This window comes from Neodiprion fabricii, chromosome 3 (assembly GCF_021155785.1).
Source record: "Neodiprion fabricii isolate iyNeoFabr1 chromosome 3, iyNeoFabr1.1, whole genome shotgun sequence".
Classification (NCBI taxonomy): domain Eukaryota; kingdom Metazoa; phylum Arthropoda; class Insecta; order Hymenoptera; family Diprionidae; genus Neodiprion; species Neodiprion fabricii.
The window spans coordinates 15198925-15222453 of record NC_060241.1 but is presented as its reverse complement, the minus strand read 5'-3'; the positions used below and the strand labels follow the sequence as shown (position 1 = coordinate 15222453).

Genomic DNA, 23529 nt, shown 5'->3' with positions numbered 1-23529 from the left:
CCGAGCAAACGCGCGCTCACGGACGTAGCTGTGGTGTGGCTGAGTGGATACCACATGAGGATGAATTTTCAATCACAGGTTTTTGCGCGAAGTTTTCCTGTATTTAAGTTAATTACTGCTGCCTTTGCTATAATACTGTATTCAAGTCTTAAACAAAACACTAAAAAATAAGTTAACCACTTAATGTAAAACAAAATGTTAGATTGAGCTTAAAATTTAAGCCGGAGTTACACAAACTAAGATAATTACAAGTGCAACATTGTAAATATTGTACATTTATTGTTCATCTAAATAAATATGGTTTCCTTCTCAAAAAAGAAAAAAAAAATGAGGATGGAGTGATGCGGGACACGGGTTCGATCGCAGTTCACTCTTTTTTTTTTTTTTTTTAAATTCAATCCCGGCTTTTGTTTTTGTATTTTCGGAGAGAAAAAACAAATGAAAGAAAGAAAATTTCCAGAGCCGGTCGATTTTTTCCTTCTTTCCTTTTGCTTTTTGTTTTACTGAACCCACCCTTTTTGTAGTGGGGGTAATCCAGAAGAGAACAAATAATTGAAACAATAAAATTCCGAGTGTGAATCGATTTATTCCCCGTTTTTGGCGCCTTTTTTTTAATAAGGAAAAGTTTTGACAGTAATGAAAAATAGAGATTACTAAAAACAAATGTATTGTTTTTTAATAACACCGGTCCACAAAAATAAAAAAAAAGTGGTCTGTACTTTTGACCGGACCTACCTATCTTTATGTATTTTGACGCAGTGAATCCGAATCTGAAGTCAGTTTTGCCCTTACACCCTCAAAATTTTGAGTAAATTGCAAAAAACCATAAAAATAGCCAAAAATTAGCAGTTTTGGTAAGAAAAAAATTTGTGGAACTATAGACCAAGTATGATTTTTATGCATTTTGGTCCGCTAAACCCAAATCTGAAGTTTATTCAACCATAAGCCTTTTAAAATTTAATTGGGCCGGTGTTATTAAAAAACAATACATTTGTTTTTAGTAATCTCTATTTTCCATTACTGTCAAAACTTTTCTTTATTAAAAAAAAAACGCCCATTTTATATCAGTCTTGACGAGCATTTCTTAAGAATTTTAAGAGATGCGAGATCGGAACGACAAAATTATTTCAGTAGCAACAATGTATGGACCCCTCTCCTTTTCTGATATTGGCAGCCAGTTAAGAGGCTTCACAGTGTTCAGTTTAATGCCAGCAGCTCTCGAGGTATCAAGATGGTAAGTGAATTACATAATTATTTTACACGCATGCAAAAACCGGCAGGTTTGACGCTCGTCTATTTACTTTATAGATTAAAAAAGGGAAGGACCTGTAGTCGTATTTTATACTTTATTTAATTTTCCTTGAATTGTCAAACGTTTTTATTTTTGATTGTATAGGAAGAAGATGTGTGGGGAATTCCATTCTAGTGCCCAAGAATGTAGTACACATTTTCGATCGTTTTAACTTTTTTTTTTTGGGAAAACATGTTCCTCAATTTCCAAATTTCCTTAATTTTTTGGTATTCAAATCGATTCTTAACAATTTTGCGCACAGGTGAGATTTCTTTAATTATTTTTTCCCTAAACCTGAGGATATTTCCTATCTGAGATCACTGTCAATAGGCGAGATTCCGGAAATCATTAATTACCTTTTTTTCTAATTAAAAAGAAAATCACATAAGGCCACTAAGAGCTCGAAATGAAAATCTGAAAAAATTAGTGATGGTTTTTTGTATTCGAAGCCATTAACGTAAAAAATCCGTTTAACGACCATCCTAATAGATATACATTGTATGTTGGGCATTTCACGTCAAATTTGCAACCCATGTACCTCACCCTCTTCGCTTTTGATAATTGTTTGGTATGATGTTGCAACCACGGTTTCAATCGACTTAAAACTATCGGAATTTTTTGCAGATTTCTTTAGCCACCACTGAAATAGAAAAAAATTGAAAAACCAATTCCGAAAACGCTTCTTTCAAAATTCTGAAAAAATTCACACTGATTTTATAATTAAAAATATGATTCTTAAGCACGAGACGATAATGGGATCTCTACATTTACTATAGTTTTCGCAAGTTTTTAGTTTTCTGGGATCTTTGAATAACTTGAAAAAAAAGAATGAAATGGTATGAACTATATTCAGGCCTTCTGGCATTCCTCTAGATTTCAGAAAAATTGAAATCCATTAATAATAGAGAAATTTATGACCGAATAAATAAATAGAAACTCCAATTCCGGCATGAGAAAAAAAACTTGCTAGAAAAGTAGTAAATGTTGAGATCCCGTTATCGTGTCGTGCTTAAGAATCATATTTTTAATTATAAAATCAGTGTGAATTTTTTCAGAATTTTGAAAGAAGCGTTTTCGGAATTGGTTTTTCAATTTTTTTCTATTTCAGTGGTGGCTAAAGAAATCTGCAAAAAATTCCGATAGTTTTAAGTCGATTGAAACCGTGGTTGCAACATCATACCAAACAATTATCAAAAGCGAAGAGGGTGAGGTACATGGGTTGCAAATTTGACGTGAAATGCCCAACATACAATGTATATCTATTAGGATGGTCGTTAAACGGATTTTTTACGTTAATGGCTTCGAATACAAAAAACCATCACTAATTTTTTCAGATTTTCATTTCGAGCTCTTAGTGGCCTTATGTGATTTTCTTTTTAATTAGAAAAAAAGGTAATTAATGATTTCCGGAATCTCGCCTATTGACAGTGATCTCAGATAGGAAATATCCTCAGGTTTAGGGAAAAAATAATTAAAGAAATCTCACCTGTGCGCAAAATTGTTAAGAATCGATTTGAATACCAAAAAATTAAGGAAATTTGGAAATTGAGGAACATGTTTTCCCAAAAAAAAAAAGTTAAAACGATCGAAAATGTGTACTACATTCTTGGGCACTAGAATGGAATTCCCCACACATCTTCTTCCTATACAATCAAAAATAAAAACGTTTGACAATTCAAGGAAAATTAAATAAAGTATAAAATACGACTACAGGTCCTTCCCTTTTTTAATCTATAAAGTAAATAGACGAGCGTCAAACCTGCCGGTTTTTGCATGCGTGTAAAATAATTATGTAATTCACTTACCATCTTGATACCTCGAGAGCTGCTGGCATTAAACTGAACACTGTGAAGCCTCTTAACTGGCTGCCAATATCAGAAAAGGAGAGGGGTCCATACATTGTTGCTACTGAAATAATTTTGTCGTTCCGATCTCGCATCTCTTAAAATTCTTAAGAAATGCTCGTCAAGACTGATATAAAATGGGCGTTTTTTTTTTAATAAAGAAAAGTTTTGACAGTAATGGAAAATAGAGATTACTAAAAACAAATGTATTGTTTTTTAATAACACCGGCCCAATTAAATTTTAAAAGGCTTATGGTTGAATAAACTTCAGATTTGGGTTTAGCGGACCAAAATGCATAAAAATCATACTTGGTCTATAGTTCCACAAATTTTTTTCTTACCAAAACTGCTAATTTTTGGCTATTTTTATGGTTTTTTGCAATTTACTCAAAATTTTGAGGGTGTAAGGGCAAAACTGACTTCAGATTCGGATTCACTGCGTCAAAATACATAAAGATAGGTAGGTCCGGTCAAAAGTACAGACCACTTTTTTTTTATTTTTGTGGACCGGTGTTATTAAAAAACAATACATTTGTTTTTAGTAATCTCTATTTTTCATTACTGTCAAAACTTTTCCTTATTAAAAAAAAGGCGCCAAAAACGGGGAATAAATCGATTCACACTCGGAATTTTATTGTTTCAATTATTTGTTCTCTTCTGGATTACCCCCACTACAAAAAGGGTGGGTTCAGTAAAACAAAAAGCAAAAGGAAAGAAGGAAAAAATCGACCGGCTCTGGAAATTTTCTTTCTTTCATTTGTTTTTTCTCTCCGAAAATACAAAAACAAAAGCCGGGATTGAATTTAAAAAAAAAAAAAAAAAGAGTGAACTGCGATCGAACCCGTGTCCCGCATCACTCCATCCTCATTTTTTTTTTCTTTTTTGAGAAGGAAACCATATTTATTTAGATGAACAATAAATGTACAATATTTACAATGTTGCACTTGTAATTATCTTAGTTTGTGTAACTCCGGCTTAAATTTTAAGCTCAATCTAACATTTTGTTTTACATTAAGTGGTTAACTTATTTTTTAGTGTTTTGTTTAAGACTTGAATACAGTATTATAGCAAAGGCAGCAGTAATTAACTTAAATACAGGAAAACTTCGCGCAAAAACCTGTGATTGAAAATTCATCCTCATGTGGTATCCACTCAGCCACACCACAGCTACGTCCGTGAGCGCGCGTTTGCTCGGTATGTTTATGGAGCTTGCTTGGAATTCGCTGATGCTTCTCTGGAAGATTCAGTTCGAGAAAAAAAAAAATTTCCCCCAACCACTTGCCCATTGCACATTTTGCATAAATGTTATCGAGCTGGCTTCGTATATTTTTCCACAGACTGCGTGCACAAATATTCGAGAATACCAGGCGTCACATATTTTCATATCAATAAAAAAATAATATATATTAAAAAAAAAAAAAAAAAGTATTCGGACTGGGAATAGTTAACTAATTTGGTTCAGCGTCCGCTAATTGATTCCAAGATTTATCAAATCTGGAGATACTTTTATTCGCTGACATTCATAACTGAAACAAAAAAAATCCCAATTCTTGCATTCCTGGAAACATCTGTGCGAGCGGGGACAAGGATGCGATTGGCAACCACTTGCTCGAGCAGCCGAGTGTATCTATATATACACGATTGTGGGCCACCTTCGGTGCATGGCCGCTTGATGTCAGGTCGGAAATGGGCCACCTTCGGTGCGTGGCCGCCTAGGTGTCACGTCGACGCTCCAACTTAGCTGGTATCACGAAAAGCCGAGCGTTGGAGATCTCCCTACTCATCTCTGTTAACACCATAATTAACTAACACGATTATACCCAATTATTATATAGCACTCGACAATGCCATTTGTGCATTCGGAGCTGAGAGCTATATTATAAGCAACATACGCTTTACTATATAGCCTGGAGTATAGAAGCCTGTTAAACCATAGATAAATGCATAACCAATATAATGTAAAGATAGCACTGCTGCAATAACCCATAAAACCAGAGACTGCAAAACCATCAAAACCGTGAATACTAATTATCCAGCATGAACTATACCTTCTTCCGTAACGCCGTATTGTAGGCAACACGCGCAACGTTTTGAAGGCAATGCAGATCTCCAATGTGGAGCCATACAGAGCTTCACCTAGAGAATACATTAGGAAACTTACCGACGAAACGAAAACGTTCTAGAAGCTTCCAAGCCGATTTATATCAATATAAGAATTAACAATTACAGAAGAGAATTATATACAAAAAGCACACATGTAAACCTACTCTAAAGCTATGAATTATCAAATTACTAAATACTCTAAATCTGTTAAGATAGTTATAACACAAATAGCTAAGGATATTCGCAGCAGCGCGATTCTAATGATGTTAAGCAAATAAAAAATTATGTTTCATAAACAATCGCTATTGTACTCCAGGTTAATAACGACAGTAATCGATTATAATACATATGTAATTCTATATAGATACAGCTATAAAACTAACAAACGACGGGTAACCAATATGACATATGGACTTTGTAGCGAGCAAGAAAGTAAAAACATTAAGAAGTAAACAGGAAGAAGTTAAGTGGCTGAGGGCGGCCAAAGGGGGGCTGGCGCCTCAACAAAGAAGCTCACGCAGGTTGGAGAATTACGGAACAAAGTCCACGCACCTACACCACCGCATCAGGCAGCGTTATACCATACGTAAAAACCTACAATATACTAATAGCTAATGGACTAAGATAACAGGCGTGCATGCGCGAGGATGTCGTCCCTAATTAGTTCCTAGAAAAAGGAGGGAGGTGCGCAAAGGTGACCAAAAAATCTAAAGAGAGGGATCGTTCTGCGCAACGATCGACCCCTATAAAAACGGCGACCGATCACTCGATCGTCCTCTTGGTTTCTACCTCCAGATTCGTGATCTTGTTCCGGTACAGTCTCGCAGTAAAATCCTTTAGCCTTTTGCATTTAAACTTTCATACAACGTTACTCTGCCCAAAAGTCCAGCGAGCTTCAGCTCCATTGTGTCATATTAAGTTTAAGATCTTACACTGTGTAACTCCGTTTTTGTGACTTTTAAATATCGAACTTATAAAATAAACCAAAGTTAATCAAAGTATCCAAATATATTAGAGTCAGTTATTCCGCTAAAACCTCTCACCAATCTACGCTGCAAGTCATCACATCCAGAATATTCTCAAAAAGGTAAGCCAAATTAAATCTTTTATCCAACAATTTCTCCTTCTTCGGTTCATTCGATTAGAGCGACAGAATGCCCGTTGTCCGGTTATTTCAATACTTAATCGGTAGTTGGTGACCCAAACTACTGATGTGAGTCTAGCTGTAGCTGCGTGTGAATGTTTCCGGTGTCTAACATCTGGAGATTTCCACTAGGTACCGTTCCGACGTCACAATACTATCATTTAGGTGCGTCACTTTTCATTCTACCGCGGATCGGTCACTTTCTTCGTGTGGACCAATTTTATTACTATATTTACGATCTTTTCGACGCATGCGATGCTAGTGGCAGAGCGGAGAACTAATTGAAAGACGGTTTTTTGAGGACGCCGTTACTACTTATTCTCCCATGCTGTGTCCACTCCTTTAGTCCAGTCTTCATGTGTGTTACTGTGATGGTCATTTGTCTATTTTAGGTTGAGGTACATGTGTCGAGCATAGATTTAGTATCAAGTCATCTTTGCGGGCTTTTTCGAGTATGACGATGGATACTATTCCGTGGCTTTTTCGCGGATGTGATCGTGAATACCTGTAGAAAGCCTGAAAAAAGAATTCGAATCCGTCTAGATAACTTAACAAAATTCGCAAATGACACAACCATCATAACCTATTAAAGCACGCTGCGTCGAAAACAGTGCACAGAAAAGGAATGTTTTCTATCGTTTGATTTCGGGACAAAAACGAAACAAACAAATGAGAATATAAGATGTAAAAGTTGAAAACAGCTGAACGTCGTGACCGCTTTCGGCAGATCCCTGCAGTGCGTCGTCATGACCTCGTAACGACCGATCAGCCGCGAGATGGACAAGACCAGAAAAACGTCGGGAACGGAGAGAGAGTCGTATATTCGGTGCTCTAGTAGCCGAGAGCATAATGTCGGACAGTATAATAACATACATTGATAGAGTATGGTATGTTATTGCGTAGTTGGCAAATGGCGGTCGCGGAATGAATAATAATGTGCAGTTGTGGTTTTTGTTGTGACAAATATTGGACGAATGAAGTGTAAGATGTTAGTAAAGAGTCCTACGTCGGAGAAAAAGCAAAGAAGGAATAATGTCAGAAGTGCCAGGATCGGTGCCCGTAAGTTTTTAGATCGGAACACCTTCGTCAGTATCAAATATTCGACGGTCGTGTAGCAGTCGACGAAAGGGTTCTGACTCAAAATTTCACAACAAAGCTATAAAATAAACGTCATTTTTTTTAGTTCTCACCATATCACGTATCGTTTCCCTGTGTTTATAACCCCTGAATTCCCACAAGCTTCAATGTTTGTTCACAACTCGACGATGTTTGGCAAGATCATTGAAAAAACGTCGGATAAATTTATTATACGACTTTATTCCAAAAGTTCTTTTGCTCTTTGAACATTATTGCTCTCGTTGGAATGTTGCTCAATTTTTTGAAGGATTAATTGATTTTGTTACTGGAGAACACACGATGAAACAGAAACGCCAGCTTCTTCGGCGCAGAATACTCACGACCAGCCTCCAGCTGATTTTAGATACACTGCGCATGTACACCGCGCATATCCATTGCGCAGGTCGGAAGTTCTCGGAAACTAGGGGAAATCATGGGGAAATCAATCACTCAATAATTATGGAATATCAATTAAAATATTTACTCTCCAACAGTTTTTTTATACTCTCTAATCCTCTCAAACGATTCTCAAAAGATTAAAAAAAAATTAAACGTCAAAGTCCATTTTTTGAGGAGATAGAAAATATGGGGGCCAACTTCACACCCAAAATTAAAATCAATTTTCCCGAAAAACTATCAACTCTCAAACGATTTGTCTTTACTCTCAAACGCTCTCAAACGATTCTCAAACGAATTGCATTAATTAGATTTAAAAATAATAACTTCGGGGGGCCAACTTCACGGAGGTCGTACGTCCCGAGAGCCGAGAGTGAGAATACTGAGAACCGCTGAGTTCACGCCGTTCACGGAGCGGCGTCAACATAGCCAAATCACACCCCACAATATTGCGCGCATCGGGTATGCGATATCGACTGAGAGACTGGGTATACCAGAAAAATTGATCGACTTATTTATCGTGTTTTTGTGATAAAACAATTATTTCGCAAATTATTTCAACCTTATATACGCGTTTCCCAAATGATTTCCAGCTGATTCGGGGGAAAAAAATTGAATATCCAATCATTTTCTGCTAACTATACGCTGAACAGATTTTTATTTGTTATTAACAAAATATAATGTCATAAATTATAATAATAGTGGCATTAAATTGCGTAAATAATTCCCTAAATATAACAACAATAAAAAATAATAATTGTTATATTACCTGCTAACTATACGGAACTCAGCGAGCGTGTCAGAAGTCTACCAGGAGTCTACTAGCGCCACGTAGAGGAACTAAAAAATGGGGACAAGACGAGTACAATTTTTTGGTGAGTGTCAGAGGGCTACCCTATACTCCCTGTGTTGAGCTCTGTGATTATTATGTCTTAGTACGACGGAAATCCGCCAGAGACCTCATGCGTTGGTGAGGATGAGGTAAACAATAATGGCGGCGATCTAGCAGACAGTATTCACGAAAGTTTGGCGTTTGCATGTGGAAAATCAAATCTGCTGCTGAAGATTACATGAATACATTAATATTTAACAAAATAAAATAATTGTATGATGAGTGTATGTGACTATAGCGACAATTTATTAGTGAAAATGAAATGCATGATGAATCGAAAGACCAGAGATTAATTAAAATTCCATCGATACGCTTTTTTGATAAAGAAAAAATGGTAATCACATTGAATCAATCATGCAAAGGATGCACAATAATAAATGTGGCCTCACCTCACTCTCTTGTCTCCGATCGGTAGCAACAGCAACACAGCTCTTGTCTCACGTGAGGGAGCATAAGGAAGTGCTTGTTCATAAACCAAGCCGGCTTTGGAATCACCTAAGTCCGTATAACTAATGATTCAGGGTGTATTTGGGTCGGAAAGACCGATCCTTCTTTTTGCTCATCACAGGAGGTCCTTCATATTATTCATATTTACCTTAATTTCAAGGGTTAAGGCAAAAGAACTACACAATAACAGGGTTTTCTCTTAAGTACAAGCCTCAAGAAAACCGCACACGTTACAGTATATCAGAGTTTCGATTACTCGATTTCCCGATTATTCACACTTGTCTGCGAGTTATATGCTGCCGTAGTATCCGCGTGAGTATTGACAGGCACGAGCAATAATTTGCATGGTTATACAAAACTGCTTTATTTCTGTAAATCATATTATTCAAGTCCTTCAATGATTCTATCTAAGGTGGGTCCACAATCCACACATAATAATTCGGATAATCGCGGTTGTAATCTAATTAAAAGACAATTATTAAGCTTAAAATGCCCGACCTGGATTAACGAACCCATCCAAGAGCCACTTATTTATGTCAGTGCGTGTAATGGAAGATAATCGTGCGGCTTGCGTTACCTAGTCAAGAAATCATCGTATTTGTAGATTTGATTCTAAAAATAAACTAGTATTTAAAGATTCAAAACTGTCCTCGCAAACGCTTGTTACAATACTTTTCAAAACTATCATATAAAATTTCCAAAATATAGTATATATAAATACAAATAATATATAATGTAAATGATAAATCTTTTTGAATGCTTCCATTGCCCCCATAACAATAATTAATAAGTGATCGTTAATACTAAAATCGTAGGCTTCGAGAGTGTAAGTGATGCCGACCAAATTGCATCTAATTGAAACGAAGCCTATGATACAAACAAAATTTAATATCACTCAATTACCAGGGTGGCAACTTACCAGGAACATTCGGAGTAGTCAGGGAGTTACATTGTCCTACCGGCAATAATGGATTCATGTTTTGCTTTATTCCTCAGTCATTTGCAAATTTCAATTTTACTTCGTAAATTGAGCCACACTTACCTTTAAAAATAAACCTGTTCAACTTTTATACCTCCTGCCTCTTTCCAGGTACACAATTTTAGGCGCTGTTGAACGTAAAAGCTGCTTGATATTTCAAAAGCTTGTTGGTAAAATATCAGGAAATACTAACATTTCTGGCAGGAAGAGCCAGGGAAAAATCAGGGAATATCATTTCAATAAAATTGTCGTCACCCTGATTACTGATCTGTACCCCAAGAGCCAAGATTATCTGTTAATCATACACCAAAATTCTAGTGCTAGAAGCATACTACAATGGTAACATCAAGTACAGTAAAACCTCGTTTATCCGGTCTTCGATGAACCGAGTCTCCGCGTTATCCGAGGTAACAGACTTATCCAAGAACTCCGCATTAATTGAGGTGTACGCTCGGATAATACGGAAAAATTCGGATAATTCGCTGTGTCTCTGCTGTACGCGCGAAATATTTTGCGATTGCTACTTTGTTGTTTATATGTAGTAACAATGCTTTGTACCCTAAAGATTAATCTACGTTCGTTAGATATTCACTTTTATATACTTTTGTGATTAAATTTCATTCTACCATTTCAAATACATAAAAACTGATTCAAATTTTTCATTTCTTTGGTGTTGTCCGAGTTTTCGCTTATCTGAGACACCTCCTTCCCACATTAGCTCGGATAAACGAGGTTTTACTGTATGTCATACCATTTTTAATAACATCTCGATTGTGTCCTCTTGAGCTGCTATCAATATATCACTTTTCACAGACATTCTAAATTAATATTCAATCAATTAAACCAATTTGTTCCCACAGTTCCAGATTTACTTTTATTCTCACTGCTTCATAACAAGAAACACTAACAGGATGTAACAGTCCTTTGTACTTAGAGTAGTGAGAATTATATATGGTTTCCATAAAAATTCTCCAAGAAAAAAACCTTATGAAATTTCTGAAACGTTTTTTTAATGGTTGCTGTGTGAAATACGCCATTCTGACATGGGATCGACGAGTTGAGTTTTCAATTCAGTCCAGCTATTGGGCAGAATATTCTATAGTTTTTTTTGTCCCTTGTATACATGCGGGTATTTCTATTGAACATCTTAAGACGGCTGCAAACACATAATGATAGTCACTGATCCATCTCCTCCTTTGCCCTGCACAAGTGTATAGAAAACTTCCTGGTGTCATACCCTATCGGATATAGGGGATTTTAGTCGTGATTATTATTATTATTATTATTATCATTATTATTGCTATCACCATCAATATCGATTTTTTTTTTTGGTTTTTTTTTTTTATCTGTGAAGTTACGGAATCCAAGTGACACAATCGCGCCAGTCGTATGGGCTGGCATTCATGTGCGACTCCCGATTGGCCTACCCACTAAACCGCCACCTCCTGTGTGACCACCCCCAGCTGGAACTATGTGGTATTATTATTATCATCATCATCGTTATCATTATTTCTATTATTATTTCCAAGTACATTGTTCATTTACAAACATTATCGCTCATCATTCAAGTGCAACATGCGGCAATGTTCTTGACTAAATCAGTTATGTGCACTCTTTCACTGATAGTAGTCAACTGATTTGTTACTTGAACAATACCACTTCTAAGACTGTCATTATCTACTAAGATCATGTATGGAACTTGAAGAACATGCACATCATTGCTAGTTGAAGAAACAATTGTGTTTAGACTCTCCGCCTTCAATTGATTATTGAGGTACACGACAAGCTGAAGTAACTCTTCATTGCCAGTATTGTCTGGCATAATTAATGCTTTGTATGGAGCAAGTTTTGGGTGAAGATGTAATGATTTCTTATCCTCCGCGTACCCGTCACATAAAAGTGTTAAAACAGCAAGCTCTAGAGATGTTGTGTGCTCAACGATGTACGCCTCACTGATACTGCCGCTCTGACAGTTCTGCAATTTAAATACATATTGGTTAAACAATAACGAGAACATATCACACAGCTCTATCAAAAGTCAAATAGACATATGGTTTGCAGTCTATTCTCAGGATTTTTCAGTAAATTAGCAACTCTATATTATCGACACTATATTTATCAGCAAGTGGCTTCCACTTCATACTTTGAGATAACATGATCTGAACTTTTAGCATGATGTAGATTGTAAAATGAAAACCAAATGGTATTCGTTTATCATGAAAAACGACTCAGTAAAAAAAAAACTTAGTTGCTTAGTTGAATTACTTGTAGAATATAAAAAATTAACAGTAAAGCGGAATATCAATGTTGGAGCAAATAAATCCAAGGTGGTACCTTAAATTGATTATTCTGTTTATATGTGGCTAAGTAAACAAATTAAAAATTATTCATGGTCAACACTTCCTATGCCTGCATGCTTTATGTGATAGAGCATAAAATATAATTTGAGATAGAATACCCTGTATACAGAATATGATAAAAGGATGAAACATTTCTCTGCAGCCTATGATAAAAAATGTAAAAGTTTCACATCTCATGTAACATGCTACATTACGAAACTCTGAAAACTAATCTGTATTTTGCAACTTCAGAATTATTTTGTAGAAACAAAAAACGTTTTGATACATCAATGTTAGGAACTTCAACCTCATCGTGTGTTTGTAATAAATAATGAGATTGAAGTTTGTAACATTAGTGTAACAGTGTATATTTAGCGAAATTATTATTCCATAACTTTACAGAATTGTTCGAAATCCAGTAAACTGTAATGAAGCAAGGAATACTCACATTTTAAAACCTTGGTCAACTACTAAACTTGAAAAAATTGATTTTTTTCTCAATATTTCGTTTCGTTAATCTTACTCACTTCAATCTCATGACGAACAAGACAGTAAGATATATCAAATTCCGTGTAAGACTGCGTAGTTTCTCAAGAGAGCAAACCTCAAAATTTCAAGACGACGCATTAAACAAACTCAACTGATGCAACTCTTGGCTATTATCTCTACATAGTTTCTTTCAGTTACAATCAGTCAATTTTCAAACTTGGAGTTAAAATGAAAAATACTAATTGAAATTGAATCTGAAGAAGAAATAATGTGTTTCAAGGCCTGCAAGTCAACGTTTGCAAGATTTTGATAATACATGTATTGCTCTAGTCGCTATAAAAACACAACGAACTCATTGCTGAAAAATGGATTCAGTGCAGCCAGTGATACCGCCAAACTCAGCAACCAGAGTAAGTGGCCTCACACGTACTACTATAGGTCGAAAAAAGGTGACGAAATCCAAAAATTGAAGATATTAGTAAATTTTCTAAAAATTCAACACTTTTATAGAATCACAAGCATTAAGGTAGTACCGTGACATGTAAAGGACACCAATAGTCAATGGCTATTGTTTTCTTTCTCACTCACTAGTGCTGTCTTTCTTTACCGACTATCGCTCACTTACTTCCACTCACGTGAATCATCGCAAGTCACCAACTTTAAAAGTTATTTACGAAAAAATTAATACCGCTTGCTTATGTTTTTTTTGAAAAAAATTACTTGTTATATCCTGAATTAATAATTCTCAGTTTTTGAAAACAATCCTAAGAAAAATATGGCTGTTATTAAATAAAATGCTCACTCTAACTACGGTCGGGATAGGGAATACATGTTAAATGTACGACTTTCGATTGCTAATATTTCAAAATTTAGTACCGCAAGGACTATTAAAAAAAATTCTTACGTATAAAGCACACTTAAAATTATGTGTATTCAAAAATCGAAAGATATTATAAGAAAAGTGATTTATCACGGTACTACCTTAAGCCATAAGGTGTTATTAAGTTGAAAAGAAGTTTAACACATTTGGCCGCCAACTTCACCTTCATCTACCAGTGTAGCAGCATGAAGCCTGAACCAGTTTTTAGGATATAGGTGCATACAAATAACACATACTATCAAATACTGCTGTAGGAAATACTGCTCACTTTCAGAAGCATATATCTGAAAAAGTGCATATTTCACTGTTTTACTTAAACTGTGATGTTCTTTCATCAGGCAGTACTTGTGTAATTGCTTTCTATAATCGACAACAGAAATCGTGAACGAATACCTTTAACAAAAGTATGTGCTACATGCTCGGTGTTTTTGCCAATTGCAGGAGTGCTTGAAGATTAAACACTCTTACAGGAATTTTTAAGTGTAATTAAAAATTTCCCGGGTAAAAATGTTTCTGTTAACCTTTCGATGGCGAGGAAATGTAAGTTAAAATCGACTTTTTATTAGACGTGAAATTTATAAATAAATACAATGAATTTCTTATGTAGAGTCTCCGAATTGACTGCTGGTGGATATGTCGACTAGTCCCACCGTTTAAAGATTAAACTCTATTTAACTCTGTAAAATTTCTCTACAATATTGCATAAATTTTTAGAGAAATGTGAAAATCGTGAATCAGAATTTCATAAAATAAAATACAATGTTTTGAGCAAAAACTGCAATCGTTAAAATTTTCTACGAAACATAACTATCCCTCGCTACTACTACAAAACAAAATTTTCCTTCATAAATAATTCGTAGGATTCTGAGAATAATTATACTCACTTTAATAGAACTGAAAAATCTAAGACAGTCTTCAAGTTGAAAAATTATAGAATGCAAATTCATAAAATTGCGTAAAAAATAAAAGTCTTTGAGAAAAAAGTACATGAATTGCAGCTTTCTAAGAAGAATTACTACCAGTCGCGTTAGTCAAGCAACTCAGAATTTTTCGCTCAGAAAAATTTGTCCAATTTCATGAATTTATACAACTCGCTATAGAAATCGTAGTATTTCCTACGAGATTGCAAGAGTCCTCTGCGGCTGCTACAAAATCATGGAATAGAATATCACAAAGTTTCGAAAGACAAAAGCTACTATGCAAAAAGTATACATTTCACAATCTTGCAATAAAAATGATATGGCGCTACCCATGCAAATACACCGCGGATTTTTTTAAACTCGCAGAAAATATATCCCTGGTGGAAATTACTATACCTACGAATTTTTCTGGAAATTAATTAGTTATCACATCAAATATTAACCGAAACGTAAACAAATTGAAATTTTTTCGCTGACCTGCATATCTAAGAAACAAATACTTATTCGTCAAATATTAACATTCGCATCATACTTTATTCCATAATAATACCATGTGTACATAAATATGTATTGGGATACCCTGGTGAAACTAATTTCTACACCAAATTACAATAAAGTGCAGGTCATTGAAAATAGTTGTTTCTGTGTGGATTATTTATTTCTGTATAACCATGAAATATTACAAATAAAGAAATGAAGTGAAATTTTTTTTTTTAAATCCATGAATTCTCTTAAAAACAATCTTCTAAAACCAAAATATAAAAGTCCACCAGCCATCATATATTGAAAGTAAAATTTCGTGAATTTATAGAATTGTTCGAATTTCCATGGAAATCTATAGCTTCGAATAGAGACTGTGAATTTTTGGAAGTATCAAGGAAATTTACAACTCGAAAACCAAAAAATTGTTTTCTGTAGAATTTTGAAGAAAAATATGAATTTCTAAAAATGACTGTCAACAAGATTACGAATATGTACGCGAAAATATAAAACATTATCTTTGAACCACTGCCAGATGTCATGTCACTTTCACAAGGAAAACTTATTGCAGACAAGTTAAAAGTACCTAACAAAATTTGGCTCTACATTGCGTGGCCTTTTTTCATCTTTTGAGTATGATCTAGACAAAGAACCCCACAATAATCTTACGAGAACTGGGTTTCAGTGAATTCGTTTGGATTTTTGATATGTTGTAGATCTTGGCATTCGAAAAAAAAAGTTCCTCGACCTCTCGGATTTGGCCCGCGATTTTTTATACGATTGTTCTCACGTCGGAAGGCACTCATTTTTTTTGTAGATTTTCAGACACGGTTTTTATTTCTATAATTTTTCGAACCCATGGTATTAATCGAGACAATTTAAAAATCTGAAAAATCGTGTGTCAGCAATCAAAATTTTTAAGCTTAGAGCCGGAGTGGATAGTCCTTTTTACTGTTTCCAATTTCATTGTTTCAGATTTTTCGGAATTATTATACCATTTGTATTTGTTTTTAATTAGCAAAATAAAGAAAATAAATCTATTGCGAAAAATCTGCCAATTTTTTCAAAAATCTGGTGAGACATATGAAAATGTTACTAATTGAACGAGCAAAGCTTCTAGGCAATTGTTACGTAACAAATGTGCTTGCTCACAGAAACTCTTCGATGTACGCTAACATAGCGTATCAAACCTGCCTAATGAAGTGCAAAAGAAAACGTATTTTACTAGAATGCATTGCAAACGTTAACGACGTGACAAAATGAGTTAGTTATCAAAACACAAAACAACTACATTATATATGAACACGATAATGAAACTGTAATAACCTCTCTACCTATAGAAACAGAATTAGGAAAACACTTAAGAACAGTACAAATCCGTACTCTGTACGCGACTAATTCTTACACAACAGTAATGCATTAGCAATATACACTGATGGCAGCAAACACAAAGAAAACAAATTCGTCGGATTTGCTTGTTCATTCGCAAATTTTCATACAGGTGTAACTAAAAGTAGCAACACTAATGCATCGGTCTACACTGCTGAATGTATCGCTCTGAATAATACCATGGATATTGCTCTCCAACAAAACAATTGTAACGTATTCCTTTTCTCTGATTTTCTCAGTGCTCTTCAAACCTTAAAAAATTCAAAACTTAGCAGATCATCAAACTACTTAACATGTAGTACAGGAGCCCACCTTCAGAAAGCTTACGTCACTAAACATCCGATTAATTTTTACTTTATTAAAACGGAAACATACTAAAGAATATTGAACCGTCGGTCTGCCTAAGCATATCCTAGCAAGACATCCTTAATCAAGATAATTTACCTAACATAAACAGGTACGTGACCTACGATACGAAACGTGTATCTGAAATTTATACAGAAATATGAGTTATTTGAAACTACCTTGATCTGTCTTGCTTCACCCTGGTGGAAGTGCTCAGCTAACTACCCTAAAGGTGTACATTTCAGTATCTCACCTACGTCATCGAACATCTGGCTTTTTTAATTTAAATTTAAATTTCTAACCATATACTATACAAATATGTTGGTCTGCCTAAATAAAAACTGGCGCACATGCGTGGCAGTAAAGATTTATAGGATTATTTGCTTTATCCAGAATTTCAATTGAAACATTGTTCATCATACAATATTAATATGTAATATAAGTGCAATATTATCATGCAATTCAAGTAATGAAAGAACATCATGTTTTGTGTGAAATTTATTGGTTACAATAATAACAGATTAGCGTGAAATAATAATGGATACGAGAAAATGTTAAACAAGTATTGCAATATTAAAATTAAAATTACAGTATTATAAATTATGTAATGTGTACAAAACAATGGAAGAGTAAAAATAGAGTAAACATAGAGTATTACGTAATTATGATTTGAAACTAATTTTTCAGTTATTTGTTAGTATCGGAATCGTAAATGTCTACCGCAGATCATGAATCTTCATCTTTGTATAATTCACCTTCAAGCCATTACTTATCATGTATGATTACATTATTAATATGTAATGGCGTTGGTTCTCCTTTATACCACAATGGTGTAAGTTTATTATCTTGTAAACACAAACCACGATTTTCTGGAGAAAGATAGATGCATCGCGGATTAGTAGCATTTTGCCACATTGTATTGACAAAAATGGTTCGTAAAATTTTTTCATCCAAAGATCGCCAGCAAGGGGAGGATGAGACTTGAATTAAATTTTTTAAAATTGTTTATAAAATTGTCGGCTTTAATTGTCAAAGCATAAAATCGCTGAAATATTTCTATTCGTGATTAACTCTAACTTCTGCTCATGATATTTTCGACGCTGAAAAAATTGAAGTAATTAAACAATATACAGTGCAGTTATATAACGCAAAATACTGTATCAGTGTGAATGCTGCCCGTCTAGAAATGTTCCAGCAATTTTAGGCTTTGACAACTAAGGACCACAATTTTATGAACAATTAAAAAAAATTTAATTCAAGTCTCATCCTCCCTTACTGGCGATTTTTGGAACAAAAAATTTTACGAACTATGTTTGTCAATACGATGTGGTAAAATGCTACCAATCGGCGATGCATTTATCTTTCTGCAGAAGATCATGGTGTATTTTTAAAACATAATGAACTTACACCATTGTGGTGTAAAGGAGAGCGAACGCCATTACATATTGATGATGTAATTATAGATGATAAGGAATGCAGTCAAGGAGAACTAGGCGAAGATGAAGATTCACAATCGGCGGTAGACATTTACGATTCCAATACTACCAAATAAGTGTGAAAAAATAATTTCAAATCATAATTGCATAATACTATATGTTTACGTTTTCTATTGTTTTGTACACATTGCATATCTAATAATGCATAATATTAATTTTAATATTGCAATACTTGTTGAATATGTCCCCATATCTATTATTATTTCACGCTAATCTGTTATTATTGTAACCAATAAATTTCACACAAAAAACGATGTTCTTTCATTACTCGAATTGCATGGTAATATTGCACTTATATTACGTATTAATATTGCATGATGAATAGTGTTTCAATTGAAATTCTTGATAAGGCAAATAGTCCTATAAATCTGGTCTGTCCCACATGTGCGCCAGTGTTTACTTAGGCAGACCAAGATATTTGTATAGTATATGGTTAGAACTTCGAAATAAAATTTAAAAAAAACTGGATGTTTGATGAGGTAGGTGAGATACTAAAAATGCACCCCTTTAGGCTGGTTAGCTGAGGTGGGTAATCACCAGGGTGAAGTAAGACAGATCAAGGTAGTTTCAAATAACTCATATTTCTGTGTATTCTGTATAAATTTCCGCTGCATGTTTTGTAATGTAGGTCACATACCTGTTTATACCAGGTAAATTACCTTCATTAAGGATGTCCCACTAGGATATGCTTAGGTAGACCGACTGTTTAATATCATTTAGTAATTATCTTTTCAAATAGAGTATGTATTAACCGGTTGTTTGATGACGTAAACTTTCCGACGATGGGCTCCCATCCTAGTATGATATTGAAAGAAAGTATAATGAAGTTATAAACATATATTCTAGCTACATTCTCAAGTTTTCCTGGTTACTATCCCATATAGGTTTGGTAGGAAATGAAAATGCCGACTCACTTGCCAAATTTGCCACGAACGAAGCTTCTTGCAACATAATTAAAATACCGCACACAGATTTCTACAAAATATTCAAAGAGAATGCTATTACACTAATTACTATAACTTAGCTGAATCACTCGCTAGTATAAAAGTAGTTGCATCTCGTTTATGCAAACATGGTAAAGAAAATTGAAACATCAATCACATTTTTTGGCGATGCTCGCTTCACGACCAACAACGCACTGATTTTATTAACGAATTGTTAAACTAAAGCTATAACTTCCTATATCTGTAGAAGCTATAATTACAGAACCCAATGTACAAACCTGTAAAAGTATGATTAGGTTTCTTAAAAATTGTATTCTAAAAGTATAAAAAAATAATTTGGATAAAAAGATTGTCAAAAGAAAACATAACTACATTGTAATCTACCTCTCTGTATAGCAGATATAAACCTTGATGTAGGTTTGAAATGGTAAATAAGTTAAAAAAAAAAAGAATTAATTACACCACGGTTTTCACTTCTAGATACACATTTTTCAGAATAATTCTGAAATTCTTCAAATTTTTCCAAAAAGTCTTCAAACACTGAACTTTGCTGAAACAAATTCATACAGCAAAAATGCGATTCTCTGCTAATTTATATAAATTCCGTGCCAATGTTTTACCTTATTTTCTATGCAACATTGTAATTTTATGACATAATCAGCTGAAAGTCTCGAAAAATTATTGACGCTAAACAGATACTGAAGGACTCATTCTAAATAGAATCATCTGCATTTCTCCAGAATTTTCTGAAACCCATAGTAACCTTTTACACAACTGACTCTGTAGATACTTTTACAATATTTAAATACCGAGGGATTATCCATGACTGAAATACTCCGCATTCTCTGCCAAATTTCTCCTGGTTTGACTGAATTTTTTTACATAATTATTTTGGTTTCCAAGAACTGGTGTACTTTCCCGAAGCAATTGGATATCGACTAAATCAATTCGCTCGAGCAATCAAAAGGCCATTTTCAGTTCACTTTGAGTTAAAAGTGCATGTTGAACACGAGACTATGCAATTAGGTTAGACATTTTTTAGTGTTGATACAGCTTGCACGACAGTGATGAATTTGCAAGAATGTTTGTACGAATCACGCAAACTGTACAAGAATCTGCAGAGCTTTTCTGAGATATTATACTACTAAATAAAAAAGGAATAGATTTCAAGTTAAACACTTGCGAGGATGTGAAGTGAAATTTTACAAAGTGTAAAAAAATGCAGTAAAGTTTTACAATTTTATGTAACAGGAATTGACTTTAAAAATAAAATATGTAAAGTTCTCTGAAAAACTCCGCAAAATGTGAAATTTTCAGAAAAATATTTGCACTAGGATAACTGCAATACTAGCAAATATACCTTATAATATTAAAAAATCATTTGTACATCAAGAATATACGTATAAAGAAAGAAATAAATGAGGCTGATGTTAGTAACGTTAACGTAACAAAACATCGGGGAAAAAATCATTATTGCGCCATTTTAGAATGACTTGCAAGGAGTTGGCTTCATAAAATATGAGTATATCTTGTTTATCATAGTCGACTAAATTTCAGACATTCGAAAACGTGCGAAGTAATGATTTTTCATAAACATGCATCGTTACAGTAACGTTACTAACTTCATCTTCATAGCAATAAATATATTAGATTCAGATATTATAGTTAAGATTTAAGAATTTACATCGTACCTGCAAATAACATTCCACTTTGCCAAATGATACAACTTCAACACTTAAATCTTGAGATGGCAAATGAGCTTGAATACTCATAACTTCACGATTTTCATTTTTTTCAGAATTTGTAGTTACAAATCGGGATGGATTATTGCTGAACTTGCGCCACCAAGCCTTGCGCTCTCTCTGTTTCCTGTAGAATAAATCTTTGGCCGAAGTTTTCTCACCGAACGTCATTACACTCATTCTTGTGCATAAAGGAGGCAGCGGAAGGTCAAGCATTTTGCTTTGTCTTTGGTCATTTTCAGTTGTTTCTATTGATGCTAGACCGAACGGTAGTCCGTCACATCTCGAGTCCCTGAGATATCGTAGGGTTCTCGAGACTTGAGAAATCTGAGTTGGATAAACGTTGTATTTTTCTGATACAACACAATATTTCCACCAAACGTCTTCGACATTTCGTAGAAGGAATCGTCCAGAAGGGCCATATATAAATTCTGTTTCCGAAACGGTCAGAAAGTCTGTGCCTAGCAGAGACAATATTTTATTGGCTTTCATCACACTGCTTCAGTTTGCATATAGAATTTACAGTAGCTAGTATTTGTTGGTAGTGAGATTAACGGGAACGTTGCCCGGTGGAGCTATAAAGTAATCTTCCTCTGTTAAAGCGGCGTTCTTCAACACCTTTTTGGTGTAACCACCATCGAAAACTTGATCGTCTCTAAGTTTAAGTTTTTGATTTTCGAGCACGGTATACATTGGCTGGATGTCGGCGTTGAGTTCTACCAACCACAGTTGCTTAGCAAAAGTAATTGCGGATTCTAGTCTGGCGATACCTTCCGCGCTGCCGAAGTTTACCAAAGATAACCTTTCCAATTGTTCGATGGACTTATTGTCTACAACCAAAGTGAAGTTGTCGGTATCGTGTGATGATTTAGTTGTAAACTGCCGCAGGTGAAATCTATTCCATCCATTGTAAGTAACACGTCCAAATCTGATCATTAGTGCTTTGAAAATCTAGCAATGACGTGCGTTAGAACCACTGAAATAGAGATATACTGAACCGCTTACTCTCGCTGCTGGGGTAGTATATTCGCTCGCAGAGAGAGATCGCTCAACAGAGGATCCTTGTCTTTTTCTGTACAGTCCCAACCAGAAAGTTGTCCTCGTAATCAAAACGCATACTTGTACACGTGAAATGCGTGAGGATAGTGTTGGGTAAGTCCGTGGTTTTAGGTGTACAGGAACGATGGCTAATAGTTTACAATAGTGCGAATGACTGAATACATTGTACACCGCTTGAAATATTGTGACATTCACATGCCATATGCATTAATGCCGCTGATAGTCAGGTCATGCGTTTTGTTTACAAGGATAACATTCTGGTTGGGACTGTACAGAAAAGGACAAATATCCCCTGTTGAGCTGTCTCTCTCTGCGACCCCCTGTCACGCGAGTAAGGTACTTAGCTTAAAGCTGAGACTCCATGTATGCGTTGAGCTCCGGCAAATGCGGCGGTGACCAATCAAGAGCCCGGCGCAAGTCCGGCAGCGGCAACCTCCGGCATGCCGCACCGCACTGCGTTGAGATCAAAATATTTTTCCGCAGTACCGCACGTCATTCGGCTGAAGTCGAGAACCTTCGGGGCCATTCGGAATCTGGCAAAGCTCAAATCATGGCTCAAATCAGTGTTCCCAACCGTCACATAATTATAGTAGATGTCACATAAATATGAACTTCGTACTATGTAACATAGAACTTTCATTATGTGACGGAAATCTACTATAATTTGGAAATTTGTATAAAAAGAAGTTTTTTTTTGTAATACAAAAACTGGCGGGACAAAATTCTTTAATACTTTTCGAAAAAAAAAGATTTTTAATACTTTTCAAAAGAAACGTATTCAAATCTTTTCGCGCTAGGCAAAAAATTGTCAGCGCCATTCACCATAATGTGGTTTTTAATTTTAACCACATTATTGCGGAGGGCGCTGACATGCACGGTTCGGGCTCAGGCGCGTTGGTGTTGATTTGAGCGCCCCGTTTCCCGCTTCCCGCCAGTTCCTGCCGTCATTCTATAATAGTGTGTACAAAAATAATTCAAATAAGTACCTTCTGGTCATTCGTACAATTAAATGTAAGTACGCACGCGTAATGTAATGGATAGGGATAATATACTTATAAAAATAATATTCCGTGATTTTATTGCATTATTAACATTTTCAAAAAAGTACTATAATTTTTTTTTCGGTACTATAATGCTACGGCCCTGGTCACATAGCCCCCCACGGACGAGTTGGGAACACTGGCTTAAATAATAGTCAACGCGACGTAGGTTATGTCGTACAAAACAGATTATG

At 35.0% G+C, this 23529-nt stretch overlaps 3 protein-coding genes across 6 annotated transcripts in view; all 3 read right to left on the bottom strand.

Moving 5' to 3' along the window:
- Positions 1 to 8905, bottom strand: part of LOC124178369 (THAP domain-containing protein 2-like) — a 172568-nt gene extending 163663 nt beyond the window's left edge. For all 4 annotated transcript variants that reach the window (XR_006869786.1, XM_046561645.1, XM_046561643.1 and 1 more), the window contains exon 1: positions 8854 to 8905. The gene's annotated coding sequence lies outside the window, so the exon portion shown is untranslated. The remainder of the gene's footprint in view (positions 1 to 8853) is intronic.
- Positions 8906 to 11479: 2574 nt separating this feature from the next.
- LOC124178366 (DNA polymerase subunit gamma-2, mitochondrial) lies at positions 11480 to 21728 on the bottom strand. Its single transcript, XM_046561639.1, has 2 exons — positions 21186 to 21728; positions 11480 to 12187 (listed from the first exon to the last, which is right to left on the bottom strand). The coding sequence occupies exons 1-2, from the start codon at positions 21726 to 21728 to the stop codon at positions 11777 to 11779; spliced, it is 954 nt and encodes a 317-aa protein (XP_046417595.1). The 3' UTR covers positions 11480 to 11776.
- Positions 21729 to 21764: 36 nt separating this feature from the next.
- On the bottom strand, positions 21765 to 22547 carry LOC124178376 (glutamyl-tRNA(Gln) amidotransferase subunit C, mitochondrial). Its single transcript, XM_046561657.1, has one exon. The coding sequence runs from the start codon at positions 22170 to 22172 to the stop codon at positions 21765 to 21767; it is 408 nt and encodes a 135-aa protein (XP_046417613.1). The 5' UTR covers positions 22173 to 22547.
- Positions 22548 to 23529: the final 982 nt, after the last annotated feature.

Excerpts from the sequence above, each read along its gene's own strand:
- LOC124178366 (XM_046561639.1), bottom strand. The coding sequence starts at position 21,728 with ATGAAAGCCAATAAAATATTGTCTCTGCTAGGCACAGACTTTCTGACC. Across the intron at positions 12,188-21,185 it reads AAGTGGAATGTTATTTGCAG|AACTGTCAGAGCGGCAGTAT; the intron begins GTACGATGTAAA and ends TTTAAATTGCAG.
- LOC124178376 (XM_046561657.1), bottom strand. The coding sequence starts at position 22,172 with ATGATCAGATTTGGACGTGTTACTTACAATGGATGGAATAGATTTCAC.